General features: G+C 32.7%; 1 protein-coding gene across 1 annotated transcript; it reads left to right on the forward strand.

Moving 5' to 3' along the window:
- The first annotated feature begins 1,058 nt into the window (after nucleotides 1–1,058).
- LOC114688567 (vomeronasal type-2 receptor 116-like) lies at nucleotides 1,059–14,779 on the forward strand. The gene is made up of 6 exons (XM_028863145.1): nucleotides 1,059–1,258; nucleotides 8,171–8,450; nucleotides 8,839–9,645; nucleotides 10,350–10,577; nucleotides 11,557–11,680; nucleotides 13,860–14,779. Exons 1-6 carry the CDS (start codon nucleotides 1,062–1,064, stop codon nucleotides 14,777–14,779), a joined length of 2,556 nt encoding a protein of 851 aa, XP_028718978.1. The 5' UTR covers nucleotides 1,059–1,061.
- Nucleotides 14,780–17,108: the final 2,329 nt, after the last annotated feature.

Genomic DNA, 17,108 nt, shown 5'->3' on the forward strand with positions numbered 1-17,108 from the left:
AAGGGTTAGGGAAAGGAAATTAGAGGAGAAGATGGTGGAGAAACCATATCAGGATATATTTTGGGAGAAAATGAACTATTTTCAATAATAAGAAAAACAAAAAAAATATCAACTGAGTGAACAAACAAACAAATAAATAAATAAATAGGAAAAGAAAAGAAACCCAGGTTTGTACTATTTGGTCATAAAATTTATTTAAAAATATGGAATCAATTAAGGGTAGCAGACTATTTAAAGAATAAATAATGTGAATAACCAACATGGTAGATATAGAAGTGTCTGCTTATGAGGCATCAATAAATGGGAACTGAGGGTCAGAGCATGAATAGAACTTTGAAAAAGCTGTTTAGTTTCTGCATTGATATTGAAATACTGGTTGGCAATTTATGACTTCAGGATGAATATTGGTTCTCTTATCAATTGAACTGTGGGAGATTTTGTGCTGCCTGTGGCTACTCTCTCTCTCTCTCTCTCTCTCTGTGTGTTTGTGTGTGTGTGTGTGTGTGTGTGTTAGATTGTGCACTCTGTGGATGTCAGGATACCAAATAGGTATAATGCATCCCATATTAATAAAATTTGTGTTTATAGTAAGCTCTGTTTAGAACATGTTTTGTCTGATGATTCCATATCAAACTTGGTTTGGAATGTCTAATGCAAGGTACTTCAAATATTTCTCATGCTCATGAGTAAAGAGATTTTGTGGATTAGGGTTCTTACATAGATATCTCAGGAGGAATCTAGCCTGGAGCCTTCATGTTCATCGATGTGGATGGAATCACAGGAATGTTCAAATGAAGATAATTACTTAAACAAAATTACTGAAATTTCCTTGCACCTGAGCATATTAACTCAGATGCAGACCCTGAAGCCTGAGAATGTTTAAGAGTTCTCCAGAGAATAATAAGATGAAAAGAATTATATTAGGAAAAAAAATAGACTTCTATCTACTAGAGCAGTAAAAGAGACACATATGTGTGTACAGGCACATTGGAAGCGTGGTTTTCTGTGAAACTCTACTTATTATACCTTGCCTTGGTTCCAGACTTGGTGACATTATAAAGATGTTCTATTTAACATTTTTCTTCTTGTTCCTGAGGCTTTCCTTTCTTTTCTGCAGTTTGATGGGTCCCAGGTGCTTTCTGAGACGTAAAGATCTAGATACCTGGGGTGAAGATAAAGACACTGATTGTTTTTTTTCTGTTTACACAAAGCATGGTCACATCAAGAATGAATATTTAACCAGAAATCTAGATAAGAAGTAAGTGTTCTTCATGTATTTATTTTTGAATGATCATCAATGTACATAATAGAATGCATAATTATAGACAAAACATCATTCTACATGTTTTCTGTCTGTTTTGCCCTACCTTACTCTCTAGGACATGACCAAAATTCATTTTGTTTTATGCTGATTATTGCCCTGTTTCAGGTGACTTAATGGTTATCTGATTCATCTTTTTTTTTTTTTTTTTTTTTTGGTTTTTCGAGACAGGGTTTCTCTGTGTAGCTTTGCGCCTTTCCTGGAACTCGCTTTGGAGACCAGGCTGGCCTCGAACTCACAGAGATCCACCTGCCTCTGCCTCCCGAGTGCTGGGATTAAAGGCGTGCACCACCACCGCCCGGCCTGATTCATCTTTTTAGAGTCAGTTTTTTTCAGGCTGAAAGCTGAATGATGTACCCTGTCTATATTTCTTCTAGAGAGATTTCCTTTATACTAGCAATTCCTACTTTATGTTGCCAAGTGATATTCCCAAGAAATATAATCCAAGGTACTGCCATGAGTCCATTTCTTTGAGCCTGAGTAAATTTTTCTATCAGTTTTATGCTAGTGTTTTTTCCATCATAATGGAATGCCCAATTCCTTGGAAGAGAAGACGTTGTTATTTCTTAAATGCTTCATGGGTACATTTCTTAAAAAAATACTGCATTTATATTCAAATGCTGTTCATATCATCATTTCAAAACTGCTGTGCTGTATGACTCCTGTGCCTGAAATCAAGCATAAAAACATAAAAATAATTCACTGTGGTAATTTTATTCTTTGCATTAAATTTTGTTTCAGTTGAGAATATGTACAACCAGATTTCTTTTTTAATGGTAATGTCAGTAGTGGCTTTTTTTCTTTTAAATTCTATGTTGTTCATGTATAACAGCCATCTATACAATTTCAGGAGACAGTTAATGCTGTTAAAGAGAGTATGTTGTGAGGATGTGTCACTCTGGTTTAATAAAATGCAGAATGCCCAATATCTAGGCAGGAGTTTTGGGTAGGCAGGATGCTGAAAAGAAGAAGGCAGAGATGCCAGAAGATGCAGAGCAAGCAAGATGGGTAGTACAGAGATATGGTTATAAAGCCACGAGGCAGAACATAAATTAACAGAAATGTATTAAAGTTATAAGAGCTAGTTAGAAACAAATCATAGTTAAGGCTGAGCTTTTCTATGTCTCCGTGTAATTGTTTTTGAAATAGTCACCCAAAGAAAAGCTGTTTTCTGTTGCGCATGCCACAGTTTGTAAGAAATCTATTAAACTCACAACTATGGTCACTTTTCTTACTATTGATTTCATAATTTTATGTCTTGATTCTCTGCTCCATAACTTTAATCTCTGACACTTATTCCACATTTGTTTCTCTTTTCTTTTTCCCAATTATAAAAATTGTGTTTATGTATTGTGGGAATATGTACAGCATATTGTAGATTTTTATATTTGACCATAATTTAACTGGATTGGTGATGTATACTGGATTCAATATTTGGTTTGGATAGTTGTACCAATGTCTCCTGTAGAATTCTAAGCAAACTGTCACAAGTAACATTCTAAATATCTAGTAATAAACATGTACAAGATGGGCAATGTACCCTCTGTGGGGGATACCACAGTGAAAATTTATCATTTGAGACAAAAGTTGTATTCATTTATTAATCACATTGGATGAATGAAACTGATAGCAGAGGAGGATGTTTGGGGTCATGTAGCAGATGAGAGAAATTTTCAAAAGTTTAAGGAAATAATGAAAATCAACAATAAAACTGGTCTAGGTGTAAAACATAAGCACGGGATGAAGGACAATGAGGAATGACATTATGTGACATCACATATTTTTCACACTAACAATGCAATTTTCACAATGAAAGGGAGCATGAGAGTGATGACCAAGGAGTCCAAAATACCAATTTAAAAAGTATCTAAGAGGATGGTTAGTAGAACTTGAATAAGAAAATTGTCACTCAAGTTAGGCACAGTTTTGTTATATCTCTACCAGTCACTAGAGTTGTTGAAGTTGGAGAGAAACTGATTTCTTAGAAGTAGAGATGAGAGAACTTGTAATTCTCCTTTTTATTTTTTCTTACATCTCATCAGCTTATGACTCAACACTCCTCAGTGATGTATCACTCTATGTAAGATTACTAGAATGTTTGTTAAGGCAAGAAAAGTACTATGTAGGAATAAAAGCAACAGAGATACAAAAGTTGCTAAAAGGTATTGATCATATCCATGATTTTCTACATGTAAATAAACATTAATCCCAAAACAATGAACTATCTAATATTCTTTGAAGTATATATTTATTACATAAAACATTATAGAAGAATGTTTCTAAATGTGTTATCTCTGTTCATATGTTGTGCAAAATAAGGATAGGTTGTATCACCATTTTTAATAGTATTGGCATGGTTCTATCATGAAAAAAGAATATAATAGTTGATAAAGAAAATGATGTTGGAGAAATAAAAATTTGAGCAAATGTTACCTATGTGTTCCTTTGTCAAGTTGAATTGAGATCTAATTTTGTAGTGAAGGGGATACACTATGCCTTTCTAAAACACAAGTATAATACAAGTAATTTATTATATATATATGTATATATATGCATCTATACACATTTATACACAAAATACAAAAATATATATTCATATATATTTCAAATGTTTAAATGTTATTTATATAATCATTTCAAAATTGCTAGGCTGCATGACTCTACAGCTGAAATCAAGCAGAGAAACATAAAGATTATTCACTGTGGTTATTTTATTCTTTCTGTTAAATATTTTTTCAGTTGAGCACATGTACAGCCATATTCTTTTTAATGGCAATGTCAGAAGTGTTTTTTTCCCTTAAAGTTCTATGTTATTCATGTATAAAAACCATATATACAAATCTAGGAGCAGATTGTGTAATTGCTAAAGATGTGTGTTGTGAAGATGTGTCACTCTGCTTTAATTGAAAACTGAATGGACAATAGCCAGGTAAGATTTTGTGGGCAGAGAGGACACCAGAAAAAAAGAAGGCAGAGATACCACGAGACACAGATCAGGCAAGATTGGCAGTGCAGTAGTATTGTAACAAAGCCACAAGGCAGAAATTAAATGAACAAAAATAGGTTAACTTAAGTTATAAGAACTGTTTAGAATCAAGCCTAAGCTAAGGCTGAGATTTCATAAATAATATGGCTCCATGTCATTTTTTTTAGTGGGGATCATAAGAAAAGCCCAACTATAAATTGTCACTGTAAATACTGACTTTATATCTCTCTTTTCAAGTGCTAGAATGAAAGTTGTTGTCTGTTGCACATACCACAGTTTGAAAGAAATCTATTAAACACACAAATATGATCACTTTTCTTACTATTGATTTAATATTTTCATGTCTTGATTCTCTGCTTCATAAATTTAATCTCTGACACTCATTCCACATCTGTTTCTCTTTTCCTTCCTTCAAATTATTAAGAGTGTGTTAAGATATTGCGGAATATGAACAACACACTGTAGATTTGTATATTTGATCATACTTTAACTGGATTAGTGATGTGTACTGGATTTGATATTTGGTTTGGATAATTGTAGCAATGTCTTCTGTAGCATGCTAAGCAAACTGATACAAGCAACACTCTAAATATCTGCTAATCAACATAGGCATTGTACTCTCTGTGAGGAATACCGCAGCGAAGTTTTATCATTTGAGACAAAAGTTGTATTCATTTATTAATCACATATGGGTGAATGAAATTCATAGTACAGGATCATGGAGTAGATGAAAGAAATTAAGGAAATAATGAAAAACAGAAATGAAACTGATGTAGGTGTAAAACATAACCACGGGGATGAAGGAAGATGAGGATTGACATTAACCTACATCATGTATATTTTACACTGACAATGTAATTTTGACAGTGAAACAAATCATGAGAGTGATGACTCAGATGTCCAAAATATCAAACAAATATAAAAAAATATCTGAGAAGAGGTTAAGTAGAGCTTGAATGAGAAAATGTTCACTCAAGTTAGTCAAAGTTTTGTGATATCTCTACCAGTCACAGGAGTTCTTGCAGTTCTAGAGAAACTGTCTTCTTGGAAGTAGAGAAGAGAGAACTTGTAATTCATCTTTTTATTAGGCCTGAAATCTCACCAGCTTATTACTAAACACTCCTCAGTTTTGTGATCTTTCTGTAAGATTACTGGAATACTCATTAAGGCAAGAAATGGATTATGTAGTCATAAATGCAACAGAGATACAAAGGCTGCTAAATGGCACAGATCATATCCATGATTTTCTGCATGTAAATAATCATTCATTCAAAAACTGGATCAAATTATCTAATATTCTTTCAAATATATATTTATTACAAATATATCATAGAAATATACAAATATATCATAGAAACATTTTTCTAAACATGTTATATCTGTTCATATGTTGTGCCAAATCAGCATATAGGCTTGTATTCTCCTTTCCTTGCTAGTATTGGGATGGTTCTACCATGAAAAACAACATAATAGTTGATAAAAATTATATTGTAGAAATGAAAAAAATTGAGTAAAAATTACCTACATGTCCACTTGTGAAGCTGAATTTAGACCTAGTTTTATAGGTCTAAACACATGTATAATACATGTGTGTGTCTGTGTGTGTTTGTATGTACATTTATATACAAACATATACTTTCTCTCTCTCTCTCCCTCTCTTTCTCTCTCTCTCTCTATATATATATATATGCCTAAATAGTCACTAATAATATTTGTATGATGTTTTATATGTTGCCAGAGAATCCTATATCCTACGCACTTAATTTAAAACATTTTTAACCCTTGTTATTCATATGCAAGTACAAAGTTTTAATACTTAAAATTTGCTAATTTATCTTTGAAATTAGTGTGTTTATATCTCAATTTTAATCTAACACTGCATGAAATACTTTCTAGCATTTTCTCTGTTTATTTTATATCTTTCATTTTCAAAGACAGCTTACAAATTGAGTAAATGTTACTAGGATTTGATTTGAATTGGATCTCTGGAAAAATGTTTATGAGATTATTGTTTGTAGTAAACATGATTGACTATAGCCTATGTCAATATCCGACAATCCTAGTCATTGTTTTAATGGACCTTGTAGCGTATTAGAAATTGATTTTGTGATGAATTAGAATATTAAAATGAAATGTTTGAAATGAATTCATTTTAAACTTGAATTGAAGAATTCTTTCAATATACCAGATCAATATTCTGCATTGATATTTTTCAAAAATTCATCACTAGAAAGGATTATTGGTTGATAAGTTTCTGCACAGGTTACTTCTGAGTTGAACCATCCTTTTTGGCAGGTAATATAATAAAACAGATTTCATATATGCCAAATCTCCATATGGAGAACTGAAGGGGAAATAATATTCAGTTATACTTCAGGTTGTCCATAGAATAAAATGAAAATCCAGCACTGATGAGTAATGGGTCATCAACCAGATTAGGAAATGTGGAAATATTGATGATGTTATATAGAAAAATAATTTTTAATCGGTATGTAAATCACTAATTGTGATTATATCACAAATATGTGATATAGAAACCTTTAAATAAAAAAATGAATAGTAAGAATTAATGGAAATAGAAGACTGGTGTACGTAAGAAGAACAAATATAAATTCTAAAACTTTATTTGGAAAACATTGATTTTAACAATTTTAGATATTAATGTCATGGAAAAGTGATTTCATTCCTTGAATTAGAGAATTCAAATTTAAAACTGGCAATATCATATATCAATTAAGTCCATCACAAATAGCAGGGCAATGAAAAATAATTTAAGCTACGTTTTTTTTTCTGAATCCAACAGGAAAGTTTAAGAAATAAAAGAATAGAAAACATTGGAGTAAAATTATTTGAGCATTACAACCACAAATTATAGGGAAAGTATACTGTGTATTGAATTGAATATTAGCTGTAGTGAAACAAATTAGGCTAGTTCACTCAGATATGGAAGTATCATAAAGCAATAGAATACACGAGTGGAAACAAAAGCTGAACCATTCATAAGGAAAACAGAAAAATGAAACACATGATTAACAAATTGTTAGAGATTATGCTCAAAATGAACAAGAAAAATATATCAGAGTATCTGCATGGAGAATAAAAGTTAAGATGTTAAGGAAGGAAAGCATTTTGATAATCAACAGAAAGCAAGAGGAATCTAGAGATATGACTAGCATGTTCAGATGAATAAAGAAAATGAAATGGATCATCATCAACATGAGGGCCCATGTGAAGATAGTTTGTTACTGATAATAAATGGCCATTGTCACAGTCAATAACATATCACTGAAGATTCTACAGCATCAAAGGGAATGGGAATGGACAAAGGTGTATGAAGGACAGAGAAAAATTAAAAGTAGTTATGCTGTCTGCATTACTTATGAACTTAAGATTTTCAGAGATGGTGAGAGAGATGGAAATATTTGGTTATCCATTACTTATATTCATAACTAAGTCATGGCCATGTTAATGGCTGCTACTTTATAAAAATGCATCACAATCTGGGTAGAAGATAATATCTACCTCTTTTCCATTTATTTTCTTTGTTACAATTCTACAATAAAGGAATGAGCAGATTCAATGTCTTCTAGAAACTTCTCACCATGCTCACAGACAAAGGAATAAAACTGTGTGAAAGTTCAAAATCAAAACATCCCACATGAGTGAGATCCACCTCATAATCTTTTAAAAATCCTTACATAATTCCAGAAAATTCATACTCTCATACAGCACAGTAACAGGGCTTGTGTCTCCATATCAATGTGAAAAAAAAACCAAGCATTAAATACATAAAAACTATTAGTTTAATTTAATACTATCATGTTTGGAGCCCATCTCTAATGATCTCTTTTCTCTCTTTTCAGGGTGACATATAAGAATATGCACTTGATTTTGTCTCTTTATTTTGCTCTTGAAAATATCAACAAAGATCCTCACATTCTACCCAACATTTCTCTGCTAGTTAAAGTTGAATGTAACCTCCTGGATGATTGGAGAATGAATAGTTTATCTACAAAAATAGATGAACTTCTTCCTAACTACTACTGTATAAATCAGAGACGATATTTAATCATACTTACAGGTCCGATATGGTTATCATCTGCTATGCTTGGACCACTCCTGTACATCACAAATAGACCAGAGGTAAGCAGGAATGAGTTAGTTTTAATAAACATTGGCTACTTTCATTCTGATATTGAGATACTGTGGCTGACAAAAAGAAGAAAAAAGTATGTATGTATGTATTTTGATGCATAGAATTTAAAGTGTATATACTCAAAAATTATTGTGAAACATACCACTAATTAAACATAAATAGATCCAAAGGAAAGGAGAACTTTGAAGTGTTTTAGTAGCAGACTTCGTTCATCTGTACTTTTTAAGATATTTGCAAGAAATTAAATGTGATTTATTAATGAGATAAAAATTCATATGTCTTATTATTTCCATCTTATGGTGAGCACAATTTGTTTTATACTGATTCTTATGTATTCCACATTTTTCAACTTACTATCTGTTATATGGCATTTAGCTTTACTATGGACCATTTCATCCTCTCCTGAGCAGCCGTGAACAGTTTCCACATCTCTACCAGATGGCTCCTAAGGACATATCCCTGGCCTTGGCCATGGTGTCTATGGTGGTATATTTCAAATGGAACTGGCTTGGTGTAATCATTTCAGATGATGATCTAGGACTTCAATTTCTCTCAGATTTGAGAAGAGAGATGCAAAGAAACAGTGCATGCTTAGCCTTTGTGCATATTGTCATGGAAGATAAAATATTATTCCAGAAAAATATAAATGTCTATTATAATGAGATCACAACATCATCAGCCAAAGTTGTTATCATTTATGGAGACAAAGACTCTCATCTGCAACTTAACCTTGGACTCTACAGATTATCAAATGTTCAGAGGATCTGGATCACTACTTCACAGTGGAATATGATCCATTATAATTACAGATTCCTTCTTGATTCCTTCTATGGGATGTTTACTTTTTCACTTCACTTTTCTGAATTACCTGGTTTTAGAACATTTCTTCAGACAGCAGATTCTTCCAAGTATAGTAATGAAATTTCACTGGCCAAATTATGGTGGCTTTATTTTAATTGTTCTCTGACTTCATTTAATTCTATGAATCTTAAGAATTGTTCAATAGAAAAACGATATAGTTGGTTATACAGGCACCAATTAGAAATATCTGTGGGTGGTACAGGTTATGTCCTGTACAATGCTGTGTATGCTGTGGCACATGCGCTCCATGAGATGCTACTACAAGAAGTAGATACATTGCCAAGATATTCTGAGAAAAAACTGGAATTTGACTCTTGGCAGGTAATATGTATTTCAATGAATGAAATGTAGTGTCATAGATATAATCTCATAATGGATAATGTAGGTTCTATCCAAGGATTCCCGGAGCCTTTCTATCGTACACAACATTTTAGGTACCTTTGACAGAATATCATGGGAATCTTATTTTTATAGACTCCACTCCAGGAAAAACTGACACTCAGACAGATTTTCCTAAATTAAGCCAATAATATTTCTGATAACATTTCCACCACTTATGCATGCTTTTAATATTTTAAATAAAATGTATTTCTTTTTCATGAAAATTTTAAAGTCAACAAAAAGCTGCAAGTCCTTTTAAGTGATGAAAAAGTTCATGAGCAATTAATTGGACATATCCTAAACAAAAGCAAGTAATTCTTCCACATTTTTTAAGATACTGAGGACCACAATTCCTTACCTGATTATCAGGTAATATTTAGGGGAAATAATATGCATAATTTCTCTCTATGCTCCAGTAATAACATTCAGTTTGCAAGTGTTAAATAATTTATCTCAGGGAGAAGCTGATATTTCAAAAACATAATGTTATTGTTATCCCTATGTGGATTTTTACATCTATTTATGAGTACTTGGTATTAAGTCGCATTTCTAGACAGATAAATGAAAATTAGAGGCAATTGACACTTAAAATTATTTGTTCTGATGTGTAAGCATACTTGAACCTAAAATAATAAATGTTTCAGATGATCCATTTCCTGAAGAACATACAATTTATAAACCTTGTTGGAGATCAAGTGAACATGAATCAGAAAGAAAATCAGAATGTAGACTATGACATTCACTACACTATCCATTTTGTGCATAATCATGCACTTAAGGTGAAAATAGGAAAGTTTTCCAAACATTTGCTACATGGACAACAATTGTATATGTCTGAAGAGATGATAAAGTGGAACATAGACCTGAATCAGGTTTGTTGCACATACTTGTACAATTCTCCATGCAATATAAGTAACTGAAATCTCAAATTGATTTCAGCACCCTTATGAAATAGAGTACTTTCAAATATAGTCACTAACTTCCTTCCCACATTTTTAGATTTTTCTTTCAGGACATATTTTATTTCAGTAGTATGAATATTCATATATTGTGAGGTGTCCTCTTTTCCTCCCAGCCTGTTGTCCTCAAAGTCTAGAGGGCAAGATTTGGTAGCTGGTTCAGAGAGCTCTGTACATGGCCCAAGAGCACGAACACAGACAGCTCTCCAAGAGACAGATTTTCATGAATCAGCTCAACTTAATTCTAGAATATAAGGAATATATAAGATTGGGGGGCCTGATGACAAACCCTAATTTGCATTAAGTGGCTTGCTCTTATCACAAGGCTTAGTATGTGGCAACAGGGTCCTATAGCAGACCTCTTAGCACAAATCTTCTAGCAGAAATCTGTGGCAAAGTTCAAACCAAATATGAATCAGACATCTAGTTTAGAGACAGGCAATTGGTTTAGAAACAGCTTTCAGATAAGTTCTGACCTACAGGTCCAGGTACATTCTCCAAATAAGTGCAGGTAAGGGCAGGAAGTTCTACTGAAAGAAATGAGTCTCATGTTGTAGAGCCATTGAGATAAGCTGCTAGGCCATGAGGAGGCTATGACCTTTACCAGCCAGGAATATCTTCCAACATGATAGCTACGCATTTATCTGTCTATTTATCTGTGTATATGATAGATAGATAAATATAGGTAAAATATAAACACACATATACATAGAAGTTTCTCAATATATAAATCAAAATACATCTATAATATACAATCACAATACAAAATACACATCCCTTTATTCTTTTAATGAATATTTTAAAAGGATGTTTTTCAATAGATTTAAATCTCCATCACAACTACCAAGTAGGTAAGACTTTTTCTTGATATTCCATTTGTTATTTTCCTAAGATTCCACTCTCAATATGCAGTGTGCCCTGCAGTCCAGGATTCAGAAAATCCCCTCAGCATGGAAAGGCTGTCTGCTGTTTTGATTGTATCCCTTGTCCAGAGAATGAAATTTCCAATATGTCAGGTAAATATCTAACATGCTAAAAGTTCCATTAGATTTGTTAATTTTTGGCATATTTACATGTTTCTCAATGGCATCTTCTGGGAAATGAAAAGATACATTTTATCATGAAATCAAATTAGCATCAATTCTACCCCTTAAACAACACAACCTGTGTATTGAACCACAGTTTTGAATCATTATTCTAGTGACTCTTCATGTAACATTTTCTTTTGGAAACTGCTTTAGAGTGCTAAACATCACTATAGCATTTATCTTTGCCTGGATTCAACTCTTCATAATATATCTACTTCTTATCTTCCCTAAGACATGGAAGCTGCACATCCTTATTATCATAGCCATTATGAGAATTGTGATAATTTATAGATGCTCATGGAAGATGCATCCTGATTAAGAAACATGCATTTTCTTATGTGTCCTGTGGTAGATCATGCTGTCAGTTGATTGGTTGCATCTTCATTTGTAGACTTGTCCATAGGTGAATTTGGAAGACAATATATAGAATTCCAATTTGAGACATTTATTTTAATATTTCACTATTGAAAACAAGTATGCATGTCAACTTTTCAGGTTGAATATGTGGGGATATATTTTAAGTGTCAAGGCCCTGATGAACCATTTGATAGTGATGTTATTGGTAACATAACAAGTCACTGAAAAAAAAGAAATTAATTACTTTGGGAGTAATGACACAAACTGAAAAACTAAACTCATTGTTTATTTAATCTTCAGACCAGAATTTAAATTGTTCTAAAAAATTTAAACATGATTAATATGGAGATGCATGTAGAGTTTTAATAAATATAGTTCCATTGAAATGTTAAACAAATTTTGTAGAGGACCAAGTAAATAATGGAAAAACAGTTTCTCGGAATACTAAATAGAAAATAAATTGATGAAAATTATGGTTTAAGTATATTAACTTTACCGTAGTTGAAAATAAATACAATGTATCACTATTATTGAAAATTTCATATCTTACAATGTGTATTTTAAAATAATGGAAATAAAACATTTTTATAACAAATAATAATTATAAATGATTACAAAATAGAAGAGAATGAATGCATTTGTCCAATGGTTTAGATAACATCAAATATTAAAATATGAGAGATGAAATGTAATTGGTAAGAGGTTTAGAGTCATGAGTGGAAACTCATAATTAGAATAATATTATTACTTTCAAGTTGATACATTCAATTTAATGAAATTGAAAACATGGTGCTATAAATATCATGATATGGGTAGAAGAAAGCTCTTCCCTCTATCTTTGTTGTGTGCCTTATCTATGTCTTTAGAGGTGGAACCTAGTCCTACCTCAACTTTATATGCTATACTCCCCTGATACCCATGGAAGGCATGTCCCTTTCTGAAGAGAAGCAGAGGAGAGGAGGACTGGCAAGGCAGAGAGTAGAGGGAATGCCAAGAAAGGAAGCAAGGGAAACTCTGGTCTGGAAGTAAAATAAATGAAAATTTATCAAATTTAAAAAATATGGAAAGCATCTCTTTCATGTTGTTTTCTCAATAAATATTTTTCTCTTGAGAATGTAATAGTCAAATCTTACAGAAATTAGAAAACTGGTAGGTTCTGTTTATTACCTAAATTCATAAGTAACTTAATAGCAAATGTGATACTTTTAACATGGAAGGACTTTAGGTGGTAAATGGTTCTTGAAGCTTTTGCTTTCCCTGACATTATTTGGGCTATCTTTTAAGCAATATATGGAGTTATTTGTTTTTCAGTACACAAGCCATTACAAAATGGCAATAGTATACAGCACCCACCTCATAGATGATAGACAGACTATAATATGCATGGAAGAATGTGGTTTTATGATCTTGTACTTTATAGCCTACTGAAGTGTTAAGATAAATATGTGTTTTTAAATTGTCTTCACTAAGGTGTTTTATTGTGTAAACATGAATATTCTATCACATGCTAATTAATTCTGGCAAGAAAATAAAAATGTAAATGATAAATATAAACAACAGAATTTGAAAATTGTGCATAATGATAATAGATTTTGATATTGCTATTAATTCTTAAATGCAAAAATTTGAACATTCTAGCTACCTCAAAAATAAGGCTAATCTAAGAAGAAAGTTATAAAGTATTAATATAACATGTCATTGGAACTACCAAGAAATATTAAGCTTGATGACACATTTCTTCTTGTACCAGACATGGATCAGTGTGTGAAGTGCCCTGATGATCACTATGCCAACCCTGAAGGAAATCACTGTCTCAAAAAAGTTGTGGCATTTATGGGTTATGAAGACCCCTTGGGAATGTCTCTAGCCTGCTTGGCTCTGTGTTTTTCTATTCTTACAGCTGTAATATTTGGTGTCTTTTTGAAGCACAAGGACACTCCCACAGTCAAGGCCAATAACCGAACTCTCAGCTATGTTCTACTCATCTCCCTCATCTTTTGCTTTCTCTGTTCCTTGCTCTTCATTGGCCAACCGAATATGGCCACATGCTTCATACAACAGACCATATTTGCAGTAGTCTTCACTGTGGCTGCTTCTACTATCTTGGCTAAGACAATTACAGTAGTACTGGCCTTCAAGCTTACTACTCCAGGTAGAAGGATGAGGTGGCTGCTGGTGTCAGGGGCACCTAACTTCATCATTCCAGTTTGCACTGTGATTCAGCTGATTCTATGTGGGATCTGGCTGGGAACTTCCCCACCATTTGTTGATATTGACATACATGTTGAAAAAGACCAAATTTTAATTGTCTGTAACATTGGGTCAATTATTGCCTTCTATTGTGTTCTGGGATACTTGGGTTCCATTGCCATGGGAAGTTTCACTGTAGCTTTCTTGGCCAGAAATCTGCCTGACACTTTCAATGAAGCCAAGTACCTGACATTCAGTATGCTAGTGTTCTGTAGTGTTTGGGTTACCTTCCTTCCTGTCTACCATAGCACCAAAGGCAAGGCTATGGTGGCTGTGGAAATCTTCTGTATCTTGGCCTCTAGTGCAGGGCTGCTTCTTTGCATCTTTGCTCCAAAGTGCTTCATTATTTTGCTGAGACCTAAGGGAAATTCTTTAAAAAAATTCAAGAATATGCATTTCAAAATTGAAAATTCTCATTAAATTTCCTTTTAGCATTAAAACAGAATTTCAACAAACTACAATGAGAATTTTATTCTCAAATTTTAGATCAAAATATGTACTTTGTCTCATGAGAAATAGCAAATAAAATCTACAAATTAGAGATTTAAAACTTGGCCCAGACCTAAGTTCCTCTGGACCAAACCTTGTCATCTGACATTTCTATATCTGTATTTCTGGTTTCTTTCTTTATAGCCATCCTTGTAGTTGAATTGGGTAATAGCTATGCATTAGTCTGAATTTTATGTATTAAAATCTAACATAACTTTTCTAGTATAAATTATACATTGAGATAGTGTTCTATACTAAATTGTTAGTGTGTGAGTATATAGACATGCATCTATATGATGAGTCCCTTTAATTTGATATAGAAATTTACATAAAATTTATATTTTATGTGGGAATTTATATAAAATTAATTATATATTTGTGTGTATATATAATTATATGCTATAATTATATAGTTTGTGTATCCTCTTTAATTAAATAATAATTCACATGAAATTAATTAATTCATTTTTGACCAAGTATTTTGTATTTACATGACATATGTACACTCAAATGTAACAAAACAATATAAATTTAGCAGTCACTCTCCTTGAAAATCAAGTTTTATAAAAAGTGACAGTGACTAGAGGAAGGAATGGGAGGTGGGCAAGATATTTCACTAAAATCATAATGTTAAGAAAAGGAAAATTTTATTATTTTCCTCATTGCTGCATTATCATGCCCTTCACATACTACATATAACCAATTGTGCACATGATCATACATTTACACACACATATACTTGTACACACATACACACACACACACATACTCACACTGTACACTAACCTAGAAATTCTCTTAGGATTCAAAAATCATCCTTCCATAACAACTTGAGCATTAAAAAAATTCAACTTGTCCTACTACTATCTACAATAATTACAAATGAAATTTAGAAATGATGAGAAATCAGATGCTGTTTTCCATAACTTATGCTATTTTTATGGGATAATGTAGAACCTTATATTAAGATTCATTATTTTTATAGTGTTTCCTAGTTATTTTCCCTATTATTGTATAGAGATTTTTTTATACAATATATCCTGATTATAATTTCCCCTCATTCTATTCCTTCTGGTTCCTTCCCACCTACCCACCCTTCCATAACAACTCTACTTCTAGCTCTACTAAAAAAAGCAGGCTTCTGAGAGATACCACCCAATTATAAAAAAAAATTATCTTATTGAAGTTGGACAATGCAACCCAACAGGAGGAAAAGAATCCCAAGAGCCATTCATGAGACCCATTCATTCCTATAATAAAGAGTCCTTTAACCTACAATGTGTTCTGCCTTAAAAATATGCTAGGGCAATGGTGGCAGAGAAGTTGTGGAAATAGCACACTAATACATGATTTAACCAAGGCCTACACTATGAGGTGGAATTCACACCAGCCAGTGAATATATAGTAAAGAATCTGAGGATAGAGAGCCCAGAAACAAGGCATAAAACCAAACATAAGAAAGCCAATAAAATGTCTCCTATGGATATTCTGTTATCTTCACAGATCAGTGTCTGATTCAGTCATCAGTAGAAAGGCCTCTTCCAACAGGAGATGGAAAAAATGCAGAATCCCACAGCCAAGCATTTTGTGGAGAGAAAGTCTAAGTTGGAGGTCTACATCAAATCTCACCCTCCTCAGAGCTCAAGGAATACAATAAAAGCGGAAGAAGAAAGATTCTAAGTGCAAGAGGGTTTAGAGGACATGAGGATACAATTGTCCTCATAATCATATAAGAGAAAGGTGAATAGAGTTCAGATAGATGGAAGTAGCAAGCACAGGATCTACAGTCATCTTCACTATGTCATCTGTGTGTGCATTATAGCTATTAGTTTAGGACCACTCACTCCAAATTTGAGGTATTCTCACTTACGTAATATATTCACTTTGAAGATTGGACTTGGACCCTGAAACATTATAAACTGACTCTCATGTTTTGGCTTAAACAAAAAAAATCATAGGAAAGTATGACTCATTTTGAAGATGGAATGGTTTCTTTTGACAGAACAAGCTATCTTCTATATAGAGCTCTAGGATTTCAATATATGTGCAGAAAATACACAATTGCTACAGCCATGGTGTAAGTTTGTGTGTCCTATTTAATGCTCCAGATTTTCTCTTCAACCAAGGTCTCAAGTTTCTTATTAAAGTTCTTTAATATTGTATGTAATAATATGCTAAAGGAGTCAAGTGTCCCTAGGTTACTGTTTGGGTTGGCTGGCTAGTATCAGGATGCCTGGGTCTGTAAAACCCAGCCATAATG

The sequence above is a fragment of the Peromyscus leucopus genome, chromosome 1 (genome assembly GCF_004664715.2).
Source record: "Peromyscus leucopus breed LL Stock chromosome 1, UCI_PerLeu_2.1, whole genome shotgun sequence".
Taxonomy (NCBI): domain Eukaryota; kingdom Metazoa; phylum Chordata; class Mammalia; order Rodentia; family Cricetidae; genus Peromyscus; species Peromyscus leucopus.

Coding starts and splice junctions, on each gene's coding strand:
- LOC114688567 (XM_028863145.1), top strand. CDS start 1,062: ATGTTCTATTTAACATTTTTCTTCTTGTTCCTGAGGCTTTCCTTTCTT. Junction 8,451..8,838: donor ACATCACAAATAGACCAGAG/GTAAGCAGGAAT, acceptor TATGGCATTTAG/CTTTACTATGGACCATTTCA. Junction 11,681..13,859: donor TGAAATTTCCAATATGTCAG/GTAAATATCTAA, acceptor TTCTTGTACCAG/ACATGGATCAGTGTGTGAAG.